The sequence below is a fragment of the Microplitis mediator genome, chromosome 9 (genome assembly GCF_029852145.1).
Source record: "Microplitis mediator isolate UGA2020A chromosome 9, iyMicMedi2.1, whole genome shotgun sequence".
Lineage (NCBI taxonomy): Eukaryota > Metazoa > Arthropoda > Insecta > Hymenoptera > Braconidae > Microplitis > Microplitis mediator.
The window spans coordinates 6,034,453-6,053,422 of record NC_079977.1 but is presented as its reverse complement, the minus strand read 5'-3'; the positions used below and the strand labels follow the sequence as shown (position 1 = coordinate 6,053,422).

General features: G+C 31.5%; 2 protein-coding genes across 3 annotated transcripts in view; one reads left to right on the top strand and one right to left on the bottom strand.

The window, feature by feature from the left end:
* LOC130675077 (gamma-aminobutyric acid type B receptor subunit 2) overlaps window positions 1–18,970 on the bottom strand; it is a 107,011-nt gene that overhangs the window by 20,360 nt on the left and 67,681 nt on the right. The window contains exons 8-10 of the mRNA XM_057480562.1: window positions 17,779–18,003; window positions 17,465–17,525; window positions 90–330 (exon numbers count right to left, since the gene is read on the bottom strand). Of these exons, the coding sequence (XP_057336545.1) occupies window positions 90–330; window positions 17,465–17,525; window positions 17,779–18,003 (527 nt within the window). The remainder of the gene's footprint in view (window positions 1–89; window positions 331–17,464; window positions 17,526–17,778; window positions 18,004–18,970) is intronic.
* LOC130675081 (uncharacterized) lies at window positions 3,778–8,445 on the top strand. Of its 2 annotated transcripts, none has more exons than XM_057480565.1 (3): window positions 3,778–3,886; window positions 4,025–4,197; window positions 7,636–8,445. In XM_057480565.1, the coding sequence occupies exon 3, from the start codon at window positions 7,636–7,638 to the stop codon at window positions 8,335–8,337; it is 702 nt and encodes a 233-aa protein (XP_057336548.1). In that variant the 5' UTR covers window positions 3,778–3,886; window positions 4,025–4,197; the 3' UTR covers window positions 8,338–8,445. The 2 variants fall into 2 exon arrangements, with proteins under 2 accessions (XP_057336548.1, XP_057336549.1); XM_057480566.1 differs by having other exon boundaries at window positions 3,852–3,923.

The following is an 18,970-nucleotide window of genomic DNA, read 5'->3' as shown; positions in this document are numbered from 1 at the left end:
ATTTAGTAGACTTAGAGCAGTCTAGTATTTTGTAGCGGATTTTTTCGAGGTCAGATAAAAAAATTTGAAATAGGATGTAAATCTCTTACTTGTGTCGGCGAAAATGAAGATTGAAGGCGAGAAATGACAGCGCTAATGTCATTCCGACACTTGCTAGACATGATACTGTTAAAAATGCTGCGGTGTCTATTGTCATCATCCGAATGCGAAATACTCGACGCGCGACTGGCGGGTGCCCGCCTGGCCAACGCACTTTGGCACATCCCGGACAGTCTAGAGTTAAATTATCATCTTCTGGCGTGTATATGGCTATTCTTTTTACTGTGTGACCTTTAGAAATAAAAATAAGATTAAAAAATCAATTTTTTCTGTGCGCTGTAAAAAATCGGGAATGAATACGATTTTATTTCAATCCGAAGTCACTCTGTCGGAGTTCCGGAGTTTAAAAAAAATCACTCCGCATAAGGAGTGAATAGGGATTTTTTTTATGAGCGGAGTGATTACGGAGTGTCGCGGATGTTATTTAAATCCGTATTCACTCCGGTCCGGAGTTTTAATACTTGAATAAATTAATATTTAATAGAAACAGCTATTAATTAGAAACATAATTATTTAAATAAATAATTCATTCAGATATTAATAATTAAACTTAAAATATTATGTTTTTAATTTATAAAATGTTTTAGTAACTCACTAAATTATAATTTCATATATATAATACATAGTGAAAATATTAAATTATTGAATTGCTATGGTGACATAGTTTTTACGGGAATATTTTTGATATTTCGGTGCAATATGAAATGTTATCTCGTGGTATGGTTGATGTAAGTCATACGACAGTTTGTGACTCAGTGGAATTATACTTGTCAAAGTTTTATTATCAGCTGCTTATAATTTTTAAAAATAATTTCGCGTGAAAATATGGAAAGGGAGCTCGTAATTATTTCCGTACTCAATATAAATGTCAAAACATCAAAGACCTAAGTTCAATATGTATTAGTAATTTTTTTTATAATTAATATTTTCCGAAACTCTCCTTCGGAGTGAAATTCACTCCGGGAATTAAATAAATAAAATATCATCCACTCCACGTTCACTCCGCAAATTTTTTACAGTGTACCCTAAGGATGAATTTATTAAATGATAATTTTAAAAGTTTAAAAAAATTTTTAGATTTTTTTTTTTTATATTTGTAAAAAAAAAAAAAGTTTTTAAATGTTCGATACTCAGTATTCAAAATTTTATATTTTTGCATGTCGAGCAATTGCTCGAATTTCCGCTCAACACTGATGTCAAACTGAACGGTCTCGAATGCTGGTGAAATAATGCCTCAGGCTATAATTTAAATTTCATAACCATCTATATAGATCTATAGATATAGATGTATAGAAATGTATTGATATATATATATGGTTCTGGAAGCGTGTATGTAGATTTTGTAGAAGGTACACTTTATACTTTGCGTAGAGTACGTCACATTTAGCACAAGTGCAATATGAGAGAGACACAAAAGTGACTTTAACTCGGGCTATTAAACTTTATGGATATGACGATGAAAAGCCGTAGTTCCGGTTCTGTATTAATGATGCTAAATCGATTATTGGCCAATCGATTTTACACACGTGACATTAATTTAATTTAAATTTTACTACCTGTCACGAAAATCGTCTTCATTCATTTTGTATCAACACTACTTTCAATATTTTATTCATAGTTCTTGTTATTATTGTTATTATTATTATTAATAGTAAATAAATAAAATATTGATTTTATGTTACGGAGAATATCAATTATATATAAGAAAGATTTTATATATTTCGACGTATCCGAATTGAAATGTACGAGGTATAAATTTTAAGATTAATGGTAGCAAAAGTGGTAAAATATAAAGTCAGTGGATTTAAATGATTGATTTCAAGTTAATGACAAGGTGACGTGTTTTCGTGAGCTGAAATAAAACCTCGATACTGATTTACTATGGTGACATTAACTTTTATTCATAAAAGATAATATTTGTAAGATTTAAATGTGCTTATGCCCTTTTTGATTTAATTTATTACCCAAAGTTGAGGTGACTTCTTCCGGTGGTACCAACGAATTAAACATATTTATTGTTTAACCTTCCTTCTAACTCATTTGTAGTTAATAAATATTTAAAATCTAATCTTCATTAATCCTGACAACCTAATCACCTAAATAAATATTTTATTAATATAAATTTTAGTCTAGAGCAATCTACTTCACACTTTATTTTTTATAAGCTTTGAACATTTGTCCTCTACAAAAATATTACTATTCCGAGCTTTGCCCAACAAAATAATCGTACACGGAAAGAAAAAAATGGGAATTTTCCCAATTTTACTTGGGGAAAATTTCTTTGTTGGCATTGTAAATTTTACCATGTCAACATGTGAATTGTAACAATGTCACATGGTAAATTTTGCTTTGTTACATTGAAATTATTCCTATATTGACAATGTAAATTTTCCTATGTCAACATTGGAAAAATAACTATGTAATATAGGAACAATTCCAATGTTAACATGGGAATTTTTACCATGTTTACATGGGAAAAATTCCCAGGTCGACATTGAAAAAATTCCTATATTAACATTGTTGGAATTCCTCTAACGCCATGGAAAATTCTCCAATGTTAACATGGGAAAGTTTTCCATGTAAACGTGGGAAAAATTCCCATGTTAACAAAGCAGAAATTCCCATGTATATAAAAGTGAAATATTTGTAAACTGATGTTTTTTTTACGTAATTTATCAAGTAAATCAAAACAATTCAATTGAATTGGTGATTATATACTGTCGGAAACACGATGTAGGTAATTGATTTTTATGTACTCGTTTATATTAATCGAATTTATAAAAACATTTGTTCATTGATAGGTGCTACAAAAAAATTTTAATTAAATTACACAAAATTTTTTCGGAAACTTTGAAATTCTATTTTCGTAAATCTTAAAACCTTCACACATCCCTATTTTATCGCTTTAAAGCCTAAATGATACAAATGACCAAAATATTTCGTATTTTAGTGATTTTAGCTTCTTGTGGACTTTTCCCAGGCCAACATGGATATTTTTACTATGTCAACATGGGAATATTTACCGTGTTAACAAAGGAATTTTTTCCTTATCAACATGGGAAAAATTCCTTTGTCAATATAGAATAAATTACTCCGGTAACATGGGAAAAATTCCTATACTGACATAGTAAAAATACCCATATCAATAAAGGAATTTCAGCAATTTTATCAGAGGAATTGTTCCATGTCTACATGGAAATTTTTCCAATGGCAACATGGAAGATATTCTTATAATATATGGGTAAAATTCCCATAAAATACGGTTATATTCCCATTTTTTCCTAGTAAAATTTCCCATGTTGATAAAGCAAAATTTGCCATGTCAACAAGGGAATTTCTCCTAAGTAAAATTGGAAAAATTCCCATGTTTTTCTCTCCGTGTAGTGTTGCAAGATCCATTAATACTCCGACGAATGAACACTAATACAACAGTATTAATAGTAATAACTTCCAATAGTGTTGCAAGATTCATTAGTCGAAGCACTAAATTGTAACAGGGTAGAATACAAACTCCTGAGAATTTAATGATTTGAATTTGTTTACCGTCGATAACCGGTCGATGAACTCGTAAATTTTGGATTAGTGATGCGACTAGTCACCCGGTGTCGCATGGATCACTAAGACCCGAACGTTCGCCACTCCCCTAAATTAAGTAAGAGTAGGAATAAGTTTCCGGGAGTGAACCAAACATGGCCGAAACGGAACAAGATGTATATGGGACTGCGGAACGTGAATTTAATCAGAGTTAGTCGTACGACTAGAGTGACCAGACGCACTTAATAACAAGGTAATTATTTAAGTCTATGTCCGCTTCACAGAACGAGGTGATCTTTTATTCATTAACATTTTGTTTCCAGGCTCTCAGAGGCCGTTCGCTTAACTAAGTTATTATATATATATTCTAATGCGTACTGTTCATTGACAGATTAACATAAAATTTCAACCCATTGGCGCAAATAGACCCTAAATAAAGGAGCGAGAAGCTATTGAAGTAACAGAGAAACCTGAAGATTGGGAGATATCAACTTCAGCTACTTAACCGCATCCGACGGCAGAACAACCGCTGAATCCATCGAGTGTTGCTGAAATAAATTGGAGGTAAATTATAATTAATTAAAGCCCTCGATTAATTTTATTAATTGGCCGAATCAATTATATCAAATTACTTAATGTCTTTTCATTGATCTCGCGTAAAGAAACGGGTTGTTTCAGGCCCTTCGGCCGTTTCAATCACGCGTCGAATCCCGTGTTCTTGAAAGTTCTATCGCGTCTCGTTTGCCGCCATTAGTTGTCCGTAACTCTGTATAACTTCTCGACCGGAATGAAATAAAATTGTCGCGTAAATAATCTGATAAATAATTTCATTATTAAATTATTAATTTATTCCAGGCTTGTTGGCTGTTATAAATGAATTTCACAATCGCGTATATATATTAATTCAGGCCGGAATTTATTCCGTCGGCCGAATTAATTATTAATTAAATAGTTAACTCAATTAACGTCAATAAATTCAGGTCCAGGTAACGCTAAATCACTGACCGAATTTCTTAGTCAAATTATTACTTGAATCTAGTCTTAAATTTAATCATAAATTAAATAAATAAAATTTCTAAATTCAATTAAGAAAACGGATTATTTTATTGTGAAGTAATTTAGTATATAAGAATTGTGGGAATTGAATTAGTGGAAATTTATCAGCGAAAATTATAAGTGAAAAATTGAATTGATTAATACTTAAAATCTAAACAAAATTAATTAATTAATAAAAGAAAATTCAGTAAATTAATTCAAGTAATAAAATTGAAAAAAGAATTAATTAATATCGGAATTGTTATATTCAGAATTTAGTCTTGGAATAAGAGTCATAAAACTTTGGGTGAAGAGATATTGAAGGTACTGAAGGTACAAGAAAGTAAAGTCTTATATCGAGTCAATTTTAATGTTAAGTGAAAAAGAAACTGTATCTGTGTATTAGGTCCGGTGGATAAAATTTAAGTTAGATTAAGAATACGTCCAGGGGACGCTTTTAATAAAATTCGGTTAATGTCCAGGGGACAAAATAGTAAGGTTTAACGTCCGGTGGACGAGATTTGTCATAAGAAAATTAGTTTGCCATAAGATTTAGTTTGTCATAAAGTTAGTTTGTCATAAGGGAAAAATAAAGGAAAAGCAGGCCCTGTTTAGAAAATCTCATAGAATCCATTAGATTCTTATAGATTCTTATAGAAATTTTATAAGAATGAATGAGTTCTATGAGAAGTCCTATAGTTAAGTATAGGGCCTTATACACACATCTATAAGAATCTGTCGTATTATTTAAGCAGGGAGGTGCTTAAATAATAAAAATAAAAATTAATTTTATATACAATTTATTTCAGCCTATTTAATATTCCTCTGCTCTCTCACAAATTCAAATTTTACAAACGACCCTGATTGATTACAAGAAAATTTAACATATCTCTGGTTCTGAAAGGCTGAGTCCATCTTCCAGTAACGTCCTAATATTCGACTCTAAGACTTAGGTGCGACCAGACTTGACAAGGCTAATTCCTCTGTTATATTTGGCGCCCAACTTATAAATAAAAACCCCTGTAAAATTTTGTGAGAGTCTAGAGAATTTTGAATTTGCTGAAATATTTTGCGTGGGTAAAATTTGGATAGTTAAGAAAAAATTATTATATTGGCTAAATAAAATAAAATAAAGTGTGGGATTAAAATATCTAATAGAAATTACAGAAGATAGAAAAATAATTGAGACAAAAAAAAAAAATAAATCAATGCAAAAAATAAGTTTACAGAAAGATTGAAATATTATTCGGGGATTAAAATCATATAAAATTTATAAAACTGATTTCCAGCTAATAAAACAATTCAGGAGATTAAAATATATAAATTGTCGGGAAAATTAAGTCATAAATTTAGTGTGAAAAATATTTAAAAGACAACAGTTAATCTTACATTGAAATAAATTTTAATAATTTATTTGATTCAATCAATTAATTAGATTTTAACAAATACAATAATTATCAGATAAAAATTTAATTATTTAATTTATTAAGTAATCCGGAAATAAAAGAATAAGCGTTGACGAGTCATTAAGAGGCTTATCATAAATAATACAATAAATAACAGAAAAATAAATTTAAACCTTTACAAAAATATAAATTTACTTTACATCCACAAAATAATCCGTTTATAAAACAATAGCACAGAAAATATATTTAGAAATTTTTTAACTTAAAATAAACTATAAACAAAAGAAAACTTTATCACTGAAAATATTTTCGACAATACACATTACATCATGGATAATGTACAACGACATCCGGACGATCGACTGGAATATTATCGTCCAGACCCATTTAAGTCTATTGTTGGTAACGATACTGCGTGGAAACAAGTACTCAAGGATTCAGGACTCAGGACTTCTGAAAAGTCCCAGAAATACTTAAGAAGAATCATGAAGATCCTGATGCGGCTCATTAAGGACGAGATTGGATGTATGAACGTATTAAAACACATTACTACTGGCCTAGAATGTTCAAAGACGTTGATAACTACGTGGAAGCGTGTGAGACCTGCAAACTAGACAACCTATCTGGTCGTGGGCAGTAGTTGCTGCTGACACCACAGGCCCATTTACTAGGTCTAGAAAAGGTCATCAATATGTGTTAGTGATACAAGATCTTTACACGAGGTTCATCGAGTTGTATCCACTTCGTCGTCATACTGGGGCCGCGGTGATTGACTCATTTAGACGTACATTTTCTTTAAGAGGTTACCCAGTGTTCTTGGTAACTGACAATGGTCGAGAATTTGTTAACGAGACTCTTAAAGAATTTCTGGAAAGTACAGGAGTTAAGTTCACTCCGTTAGCAGTCGCCCATCCGCAGGCCAATCCAGTAGAACGTATCAACAGAACTTTGAAGCCGATGATCCGAGCGTACATTGATAAGGATAAAACTAAATGGGATAAACATCTGGGTGATTTCCAACTTGCATATGACAGCTCATATCTCGCTGCTCTAAAGCTGTCACCATACTATCTCGTTCATGGACAAGAACCACGATTATCTGGCAAGATCACGGAAAAAGAAATAGATGACTTGGATTTCAATAATGATGACTGGAAAAACCGTATACAACGTCTTGATGAGTTACGTCATAAAATCGAAAGAGTCATGCGTAAGAAAATGGAATGACAAGAGACATATCACGTAAAAACACACAAATACCGGTGGTTAATTTGGGTGACAAAGTTTTCTACCCAAATCGCAAACTTAGTAACAAAGGCCAAGGTTATAGCCGACCTTAGGCCATAAATATCTCGGTCCGGCTACCGTGTCAAAAATTGTCAGTCCGTTGGAAGTCGAGTTAATTAGTGATAACGGTAAAACACTTGGTACCCATTATACTCCTGATTTAGAATTCCCTAGCAGAAGCGAAAGATTAAATACCAAGACTAAAAATAAAACCTAATTACAAAATATAAATCATAATTATTTTGGAAAGATTAGTAATGAGATTATATTTCAGATGAACCGATATCAACCAACGGATTGGACAAGAGCTGATGCCGCACGAGGGCAAGCTGGCCACCTCAGACGAAACCAGGCGGGCCGTTACCGTGATTCTTCAGGCCGCGCTCCATTACGTCGGTCTGTGGCAACCCAGACTGATATATTGGAGTGGCCGTCGAACCAGGGTGACGTGGTAACCGGTCAGTCAGTTTCTAACCGACTAGGCCCAGTAGTTACCCGAAGTAATCCATCAACTTCAGGCTGCCCGATTGAGACTCAGGTAAGCCCTAGAGAGGAACGACGACCACCAGCGTCCAGGATATCGCGTCTAGCGCCAGTTATATCTCGACCAGCACGAACGGGACCAAGATCTGTTGCTGTTAAAACCTCACCGTCTGTTATTGAGCCAACACCGCCAGCTCGAATCCAAGCAACACCTGATTTGGGTCCATCGTTAACTGCTGTAGTTTTATCGTCAACAACTACGGTTCAGGCAACGGTAACTCCCGAGCCATCATCAAAACCGGGAAAATCCAAGAGTGCCAAGCGCCGGGAAAGCCGGCACAACGTACTTCGTCAGCTTGCTAACCAGCCCGATACGGTTGATCTATCAAGGTTAAACAAGATGCAAAGACACATGATTACGAAACAGGGCCGAAAACTTATCGATACGGTTCTTGGAGGCTTAGGATTTGGGGGAAATTGGCCCCTTCCGTAACATCGGCCGATCCTAGTAATCCGGCAGACCAGCCGCCTAAAAGTCCAGCAGTGGAGGAACACCCGAGGCCGAAGAAAATTCAGTGATTTAATTTAAGTAATAATAAAATAGGAGTTAATTTTATAAAATATTCTTTCATTAAAAAATAAATTAATAAATTTAATTTACTATTTCTCTATAAATTTGGGTTGATAATTATTTACAAAGAAAAAATTTAAAAATAAAGTAGGATCCATAAAAAATAATTAAACTAAAGTGAAATTCTATTTCAGTAGTTGGTATAACAAAATCCAAAGTTGATTAAATTTTTAAGTGAACTCTGACAGTTATATCCCTTATATCTCGAAACGAAAAAAAGTTTTCGCCATTTAAAAATAGAAGAAACATTAAGTTTTTTGCTGAAAGTACTTACAGACATTGATGGATTAAAAAAGAAAAAATGAATCATATTCGAAAGATAAAAAAAAATTATAACTATTTTACTACGACAATAAAAAATAATTTATTTTCATCAAACGGAGGCTAAAAAAGACACATATATTTAATGAGCCGTGACAACTACAGCTACTTGTTAGGTTTTGCGGTTGGCATTGCCACTTGAATTATGTTCTGACATTGTTGCACGCGAGTATCTTAAGATACTTGACCCATTGTTCATTGTTGTACAGTCGCAATGCGGTTATAGTGTGTTGTTTTTCCACACACATGTATCTAACATAAAACGCGCCGCCGTGTCAGAATAATTTTCATAATTATATACAATAAGCTAAAAAAATAGTCAACAAATTTTTTTTCTTATACATATGAACATTTACTCATTTTTTCTTCTTCTTCTTATTTTTTTTTTTTAAGACAACAGTAACAATAATAACGAAGATATAAAATATAATAATGTCTTAATAGGATAAATAGTGAACAGCGTATAAAAAAAAACTGTCTGAGATCACAAGAGGTTAAAAAAAAAATCTTAAACGTATTTTCGCTGATCCAATAAACTACTCTCATCTAGATTCACGATCAATTTATGTAATTGAGTAAAAGAGAAAGAGCAATCATTTATCTTCTCCTACGCACATATACTATTCTTATATATATATATATATATATATATATATATATATATATATATATATATATATATATATATATATATATATGTATAAAGTACAGAGATTGTGAGGATTTAAGGACTTTTTCAATACATAAGAGGTTAATCTCATCACTCTTACGGTTTAGGTTTTAATCTTTTGATCTACTCATCAAGTTTTTTATTTACTGTTGGTACTTAAAAGTTAACATGTTATAAATTTTTTTAATTTTAATTAGTTTAAGAGTTTTTACCAGTAAAGTAAAATTTTAGGGCTTATAAAATAATTATCCCTCTGAAAAATAAAAAAATCTGGAAACCGGTTGACCTTGTGGGCTAGCCCCGAAACTTTTGATGTTTTCGAGCTCCTTGAGCTCGACAATACCTTGGAATACTCTTATTATATTTTCGAGCTCTTCGTAAAAAACGAAAAAAAAAAAAAACATTTTTTTTTGTATTCTTCCGTCAACGATATTTCTTGAAAATTTTCTCCGATTGAAACGTTTTTAGCGGCAATTGAAAGCTTTAATCAAGTTCTAGAGCTGATTAGATTCTGAAATTGATCGATTCGACAGTTTTTGAAATATTAAAAAAAAAAAAAAAATGAAGAAAAATTTTTTTTTCCGTATTTTTTAAATTTCTCAGTCTATTTGACTGAATCATTTAAAATTTTCTGGAAATCTAAGTTCAGAAGAACTCTTTTGAATGCCGCAAGAACCATCTATATGTTCATTCATTAAAAAGATATGAAAGGTTTACATCCACACACACACACACACTCATATATACATACACATATAATCTCTCTGAAAATGTCATAATAGCATCCTACACGGGAAAAAAAAATGATTCTGCATATATATATATATATATATATATATATGTAAAAACAAAAATTTTTATCGGTGTTGATTTCCAACTACACTAATCCGCTTCATTATACTTGTCACAATTTCAAGACTATTCTTATGATTGCAATAGGACTAGCCCTGTAGCTGCAGAACTTAATATCATTATTAAAAGCCGAAATGGTACCAAACCTAAATTTAATCGAAAATATCTACGATGAGATAAAATGAACAGTACAGGAATTAAGGGGGGGGGGGGTAGGGTTTTAAAGGCGAAAAAGAAGCATATTTTTGTGATTTTTTTCCGGCGAGATGAGTAATATAATTTCATTAAACTTAATCACATATTATTGTACAACTTTTGAAGAATATCAGAAAAAATTTTTAACGAAAAATATTGATTAATAAGCTGGTGACGTTGATACTCCGGAGGCGCCTCGAAAAAAAGTCGTTTTGCGGTGAACATCATAACTCGTTACCGGATCATCGGAAAAAAAAAAATTGATATGCATTTTAAAGGTGATGTATTTCTCGTGGTAATGACGAAGCGTTTTTATTTATTTTTTTTTTTTTTCAATTTTTTACAGCACTTGGAAGTGAAAAACGCGATTTTAGCTCAAAAAATCGACTTTAATTTGTTATTAAAAAATAGAAAAAAATGAAAAAAAAAAAAAAAACGCTTCGTGGTTACCTGTTGATTTGTTAGAAGAAGTAATGTTCAAATTTTCAAAGCGATCGGTTCAGTACATTTTGAGTGATGATGTTCACGGACTTTCAAAATACCGTTTTCGGGAAAATCCATTTAAAGTTTTTTATTCATGAAAATTTGAAATAAACTATCAATCAAAGAATATGAATTTTTATACTTATATTGAGTCATCAGTTTACATCCTTTGAAAGACACACTGCCGGAGAAAGGGATTCGGAAGAACAAAGAAAATTGCAGCTGATTTCTACTAGGGGTATGCAGGGGCAGGTCGGGCAGGTATGAAATTCAGGTATACCGGCCGGTCATTTGAAACGCTGTAACTCCCTTAGTTTTACTCGGATTGATTTAAAATTTGTACACAATATTCTTGACATATTGCTCATTCAGAAAAAAAATTTAAAAAAAATTTTTTTTTTAATAATTTAAAACCCCTACCCCCCCCCTTAACGAATTCGATGTAAAATGATGTCCTATCAACAAACGATGTTTTGCAAGATATATTGAACAGCATTTAGTTAAATACCCGAGAAAAATGATGAGTTTTTTTTAAAAAAAGGCTTTCATTTTTTGGAATAGCTATTATTTTCATTAAAAATTGACTCTTTGGGACGTTTTTTTTTTTTAAAAAAAAGATTTTTAAACGCTTCAAATGTAACGTTATTAAATTTTAGTTAAAACTACATACTAAAATTAAGTTTGATGATTTTGCCAAAGATAAATTAATTTATAAAACATTTTATAAAAAAATTTATCAATGCCCAGATCGCACCACGAGGAGGTATCATCAATTGCGTTCCGCACACTCGAGAAAAGAGGATTAGTCGATGATTGTTTTAAGTAAAAATAATTAAATTTTCACTGAACCCAATTAACGACTCAACTCTTTTATCGCGTGTTGAATAATCTTCTAAAAGGTATAATATTCATACAAACAAAAAAATATTTACAAGTAAACAACATGGTTGTTTACATTACCGAGCAAAGGCCAGACATTTCGCGGCTACGGACAACTGGTTCCAATTTTCTTAAATGCCGTTTCTGCAGAGCTGGCTTCACTCCCTTCGGAACCGTGATCAGCTCCACCTCCTTCTCCACGATGACGGGTTGTGGCACTGGAACCTTCCTCTGGATAGGCACTATTTTTGTCTTGATATTGATGGTAATTGCCGGCCTAACCCTTTGGCAGCTCACTGGGCGGAAGTTTATATTTCCGTCGATTCCACAGTGAAGTGAAGAAGTTGTTGCCGGTTCACTTATTTCTTCAGTTTTGGCTCTTTTTAATTGAGCATCAGGCTCAACGCCAAAAGTATCCGCACTTCGTTTGAACCCAGTTTTCACATCACACGGACTTGAACCAGAACACTGAACACTCATGATGAATATAAATTTTTAAAATGTAAAAACTTTTGATATAGAGTTTTGAAAATTTTATTTGAACCCAGAGACAACTCGGTTGAAAGTATGAAACTGAATGATGTTAAAATTTTTGGGACCGGGGTTTAAATATACTGCAGCATACTTTAGGAAGGGGATTTTGTATCCAGTTGCACTCAAATATCAGTAATTAGATTTTAATGGTAAGGGTCAATGAATACTTTACATTATTCATGATCTTCCCATTTAGACCCATCTTAAAATTAATCCTAAGAGTTTGTGTAGATAAGAAAAGACAAAGGGAGTATTTGGAGACATATAATTACACCCGTATGTCTGCTGCTTTCTCTGGCAAAGAGTGTATTCAGGTACAGGTATAGATATAAATGTATCATTTAAGGTAATGACATTTTTGAAGCATTAAATATTAAGTACAATGTTCGTATAGTATTATCTATTGACTAAAATACATATATACCAAGCACTTTCGTATATAACTTAAATACTTTATCTGTCTGGCGTCAGTAGTGAAAAATTGGTAATTAAATTAGTATTTAAACGTTTATGAAAATCCATTCGGTGAAAGAATAATTCTAAAATATTTTGTACTAAAAATGGTCTGATAAAATTTCATAAGTTTTCATTGAATTCCAAAAGATTTTAGAGATAGTATTTGTTGTTGAAAAAAATCATAAAATTTAAAAAAAAAATCTGTCTATCGGTTGCCCCTGCGGGCCAGCCCTAAAACTTCCCGCTGTTTTCGAGCTCCTTGATCTTTAAAACATTGTTGTGAATATATTTTCGAGCTCGGAGATACCTTTGTTTCCCTTTTTTAAGAGCTTTTCAAGCTCAACAAGGTTACGTTTTATGTTAAAGTTAAAAATTTAGAATCTAAAATAATAAATGAATTTATTCACAATTATGTTCAATAATTAGCTCAAAAATAAGTATTTACGTGATACGTTGTATCTATATCGTGTAAGTATATCCTGATACGAGCGAACATGACGATTGTTAGGCAATCGCTTCCAATGACTTATATAAAGAAGAACATATTAGTTTTGAGTAATTTTGTTCAGTAATTATTATGTTATTCAATGAAAAAAGCGGATATTGATTGAACATTTACTATTCCATTGACGATATCTCTCGAACGGATAATCTGATTGGGACGTTCTTGGCAGCAATCGAATGATTTTATCGAGTTCTGGAGCTGATTAGATTTTTTAATTGATCAATTCGATAGTTTCCGAAATATTCACGAAAAAACGATTTTTTTGCATTCTTTCGGCGACGATATCTCTTGAACGGATTATCCGATTAAGACGGTTGAGGTGGCAATCGGCGCGTTTTATTAAGTTCTAGAGCTGATAAAATTTTGGGAATGGTTGGTTCAGTCGTTTCGACGATGTTTGCAGAAAACCATTTTCTACTGTTTTTTTCGTCGACGATATCTTTTGAACGGATTATCTGATTGAGGCGTTCTTGGTGGTAATCGAAAGCTTTTATCGAGTTCTAAAGCTAATTAGATTTTGGATAATTACTGAACAAAATTACTCAAAACTAATATGTTCTTCTTTATATAAGTCATTGGAAGCGATTGCCTAACAATCGTCATGTTCGCTCGTATCAGGATATACTTACACGATATAGATACAACGTATCACGTAAATACTTATTTTTGAGCTAATTATTGAACATAATTGTGAATAAATTCATTTATTATTTTAGATTCTAAATTTTTAACTTTAACATAAAACGTAACCTTGTTGAGCTTGAAAAGCTCTTAAAAAAGGGAAACAAAGGTATCTCCGAGCTCGAAAATATATTCACAACAATGTTTTAAAGATCAAGGAGCTCGAAAACAGCGGGAAGTTTTAGGGCTGGCCCGCAGGGGCAACCGATAGACAGATTTTTTTTTTAAATTTTATGATTTTTTTCAACAACAAATACTATCTCTAAAATCTTTTGGAATTCAATGAAAACTTATGAAATTTTATCAGACCATTTTTAGTACAAAATATTTTAGAATTATTCTTTCACCGAATGGATTTTCATAAACGTTTAAATACTAATTTAATTACCAATTTTTCACTACTGACGCCAGACAGATAAAGTATTTAAGTTATATACGAAAGTGCTTGGTATATATGTATTTTAGTCAATAGATAATACTATACGAACATTGTACTTAATATTTAATGCTTCAAAAATGTCATTACCTTAAATGATACATTTATATCTATACCTGTACCTGAATACACTCTTTGCCAGAGAAAGCAGCAGACATACGGGTGTAATTATATGTCTCCAAATACTCCCTTTGTCTTTTCTTATCTACACAAACTCTTAGGATTAATTTTAAGATGGGTCTAAATGGGAAGATCATGAATAATGTAAAGTATTCATTGACCCTTACCATTAAAATCTAATTACTGATATTTGAGTGCAACTGGATACAAAATCCCCTTCCTAAAGTATGCTGCAGTATATTTAAACCCCGGTCCCAAAAATTTTAACATCATTCAGTTTCATACTTTCAACCGAGTTGTCTCTGGGTTCAAATAAAATTTTCAAAACTCTATATCAAAAGTTTTTACATTTTAAAAATTTATATTCATCATGAGTGTTCAGTGTTCTGGTTCAAGTCCGTGTGATGTGAAAACTGGGTTCAAACGAAGTGCGGATACTTTTGGCGTTGAGCCTGATGCTCAATTAAAAAGAGCCAAAACTGAAGAAATAAGTGAACCGGCAACAACTTCTTCACTTCACTGTGGAATCGACGGAAATATAAACTTCCGCCCAGTGAGCTGCCAAAGGGTTAGGCCGGCAATTACCATCAATATCAAGACAAAAATAGTGCCTATCCAGAGGAAGGTTCCAGTGCCACAACCCGTCATCGTGGAGAAGGAGGTGGAGCTGATCACGGTTCCGAAGGGAGTGAAGCCAGCTCTGCAGAAACGGCATTTAAGAAAATTGGAACCAGTTGTCCGTAGCCGCGAAATGTCTGGCCTTTGCTCGGTAATGTAAACAACCATGTTGTTTACTTGTAAATATTTTTTTGTTTGTATGAATATTATACCTTTTAGAAGATTATTCAACACGCGATAAAAGAGTTGAGTCGTTAATTGGGTTCAGTGAAAATTTAATTATTTTTACTTAAAACAATCATCGACTAATCCTCTTTTCTCGAGTGTGCGGAACGCAATTGATGATACCTCCTCGTGGTGCGATCTGGGCATTGATAAATTTTTTTATAAAATGTTTTATAAATTAATTTATCTTTGGCAAAATCATCAAACTTAATTTTAGTATGTAGTTTTAACTAAAATTTAATAACGTTACATTTGAAGCGTTTAAAAATCTTTTTTTTAAAAAAAAAAAACGTCCCAAAGAGTCAATTTTTAATGAAAATAATAGCTATTCCAAAAAATGAAAGCCTTTTTTTAAAAAAAACTCATCATTTTTCTCGGGTATTTAACTAAATGCTGTTCAATATATCTTGCAATACATCGTTTGTTGATAGGACATCATTTAACATCGAATTCGTTAATTCCTGTACTGTTCATTTTATCTCATCGTAGATATTTTCGATTAAATTTAGGTTTGGTACCATTTCGAGCTCTTAATAATGATATTAAGGTTTGCCTCAATCCTTTTTTCTATTTTCCATTTAAATAACACGGGAAAAAAAATAATTTTTTTTTTTAATTTTCCAGCTCATAAACCAATCAACGGATTTCCAGGAACACCTAATGTTTTCGTAGGAAATTGAACGCTCTACAAAAAAAGTATCTTATCATTTTTTGATAAATCCTACCGATCAAAAGTTATTTAAGCTTAATGTCAAATTTATTATAAATATTTCCATTTTAATGTCAAGCTCTTAAAAAAATAGATTTCTGATTGATCGGAACAGTAAATAAATCCCAAAATTTACTATAAATTTGACTTGAAGCGTAAATAACTTTTGAACATAATCGGGAATAAATTTAAAAACCGCTTCTTCATTAATAATTTTCGATCCTTAACTTGTCAAACTTTAACAAAAAACGTAACATCGTAGAGCTTGAAAAGCTCATAATAATTAATCGCAGTTAATCGAATTTTCGAGCTCGACGAGCTCGAAAATATATTCACAGTAATGTTTCCAAGCTCCTTGAGCTCGAAAACAGCGGGAAGTTTTGGGGCTGGTCCACAGGGTCAACCGACGCCCAGATTTTTAATTTTAAAATAAATATCAAGTTATAGAGAGATACAGACCGTCTTTTTTTCCAAGCCTACGTTTGTGTGCGTAACATGTTAGTTGTCGCGAGCAAAATAAAAGACATTTAATTGAAGTCGACATTTACCGAAGATTAACGGAGACTACTGAAATATTACTCTGCAGCTTAGAGTAAAAATTACTTCCATAGATAAGAAAATTTATTTGAATTATAGGCAGTTCTTCATCAAAAAGTTAAAGGGTTTAAAAGAATGGTATATTGGGGAGAAAAAATTAATAGATTAAGATGAGATATTCACAATAATCGATTAAATATAAGACTTTTAAAAAATTACTCAGTAGTAGAGTAAAACATGGTCTAGCAACATTAATATTTAAACAAAAAATATTAAATTTAAAACAAAAAAATCCAATTTTTTGCAACGGCCCAGGATTACTCGAAATTACAGGGTAATTTTTATCAAAAAATGCTTTCCGTGTATGTAAGAAAAATTACTATTTGAACTTAAAAATTGTAACTGATACTTAGAAAATAGACGACACGTATATTATAAAATTTACTATTTAAACCTTAAAATTCACCATGTTGACAACCGGGTTCCGGGTTATAATTTCAAATAGTAACTTTTAAAGTTTTTTTTTTCGTGTACATATAAGGTAGCAGTACCATTTGTGGACACTTTAGGGCCAGTTTTGGCCACTTGAAAAATTTTAATGGAATAATGTTCAATGTACGCAAGGACATGATTAATTTTTTAAATTTGTTCCGTCTTGAATTCAAATTTATAAAAAAATTCAAATTGTCAGTTGAAAAAAAAGGTTCTATCCTAATCACATTCAAAGAACTCTTTTGCTATTTTGAAAAAATAATATAATATACTTACTATGCATTTGATAAAATGCTGTAATGCCAACACGATCAGCGCCATCGAAAGAAACAGGACCCTAGTATAAATAAAAGAAAAAAAAAAAATTACCTCATAAGTATTCATGAAAAAAATTTTTTTCAATCAATAGTTATTAAACTAATAAAATAATATTAGTAAAAAAAGGTTACGAATATGTGAGCTGAATTTAAATTAATATATAACATAAAAAGAAATTGATTCAATGTGATAAAAAAATATATAAAATGTATAATACGTATGTATACATGCCGGAATAAAAAGTTTAATAACGTTAGTAAAAAAAAACTCACTGAAACGCCGAGAAAATTTTGATTTTTCAATTCTGCCAGCAGCTCGTAAGCGATGTCTTTGCGTGCGTGTGTATACTCAGCTATACTTGTGTTACGTTCATTTAATATTAATTCCGTATTTGAGAGCGATACTGCTATCGACCAAACAGCGTCGTATGTTTGGGCAGCAAATCTTGACATTGTGACACCTCTTTTAGCTAGCTCTGATGTAAAGTCAGCACTTGTCTGTTATAAACAACATAAATTTATACATATATAAAAAAAAAACATATGAAAATATGTAAGGTATAAAATGACATGTAGAGTAAATGCAAGTGTTAGTAAGAAAATCATGTACGTGCTTAAACGATTTTGTGACGTTATTGGAACGAAAATAAGGAAAATGTAAATTCTGCAGTTGTTCTCGGCATTTTCCAGACAATATTATGTATACATATTTCAAAAGAGATGAAAAATATCTTGTTACACCAGTGCTTTTGGTATTTTTTTGAATTTATTTTGCTTATTATTATTTTTTTCAAATATTTTCACATCACTTGCATTGTAACTTCGAGTTACAATGCCTAGACGGAGAGAAATTTATGGTAACCGTTCCTAGTACGTCTATGAAATATCATCCTATACCGTTATGGTAATGATTACTTGGAATTATGGGATATAGGCCCATACATTCTGGGAAAGGTTCCCATAAGTATGGGAACGATTCCCATCATTATGGTAACAGTTTCCATATCGCATGTGAAAGAATTATGGTAATAATTACCATAATATTATGGTAATCGTTCCCATTATACTATGGCAAACGTTACTATACACGGAGAAAAAAGTATAGTAAAAATTACAATACTATAGTAAAATTTACTAACAGATATGAAAAAATACATTCTGTATTGTAATTATTACTAAACGTTTAGTAAAATTTACTAGTTAGTAATAATTACATAATAAAGATATTAAAAATTACTATACGTAATGTATTTTTTGCTAAGACGATTATATTTTTTACTATTTGTATAGTAAATTTGACTATCAAGTACTATTAATAAATACAAATTTAAGAAAGTAAATTTTCTAATACAATATAGGATTTGTTACTATACAAAATATTAAAAATTACTATACGCAATGTATTTTTTGCTAACACGATTATATTTTTTTACTATCTGTATAGTAAATTCTACTATGGATAGAT

What these genes read in the sequence shown, in the direction of transcription:
- LOC130675081 (XM_057480565.1), top strand. Translation starts at nt 7,636, where the DNA reads ATGAACCGATATCAACCAACGGATTGGACAAGAGCTGATGCCGCACGA.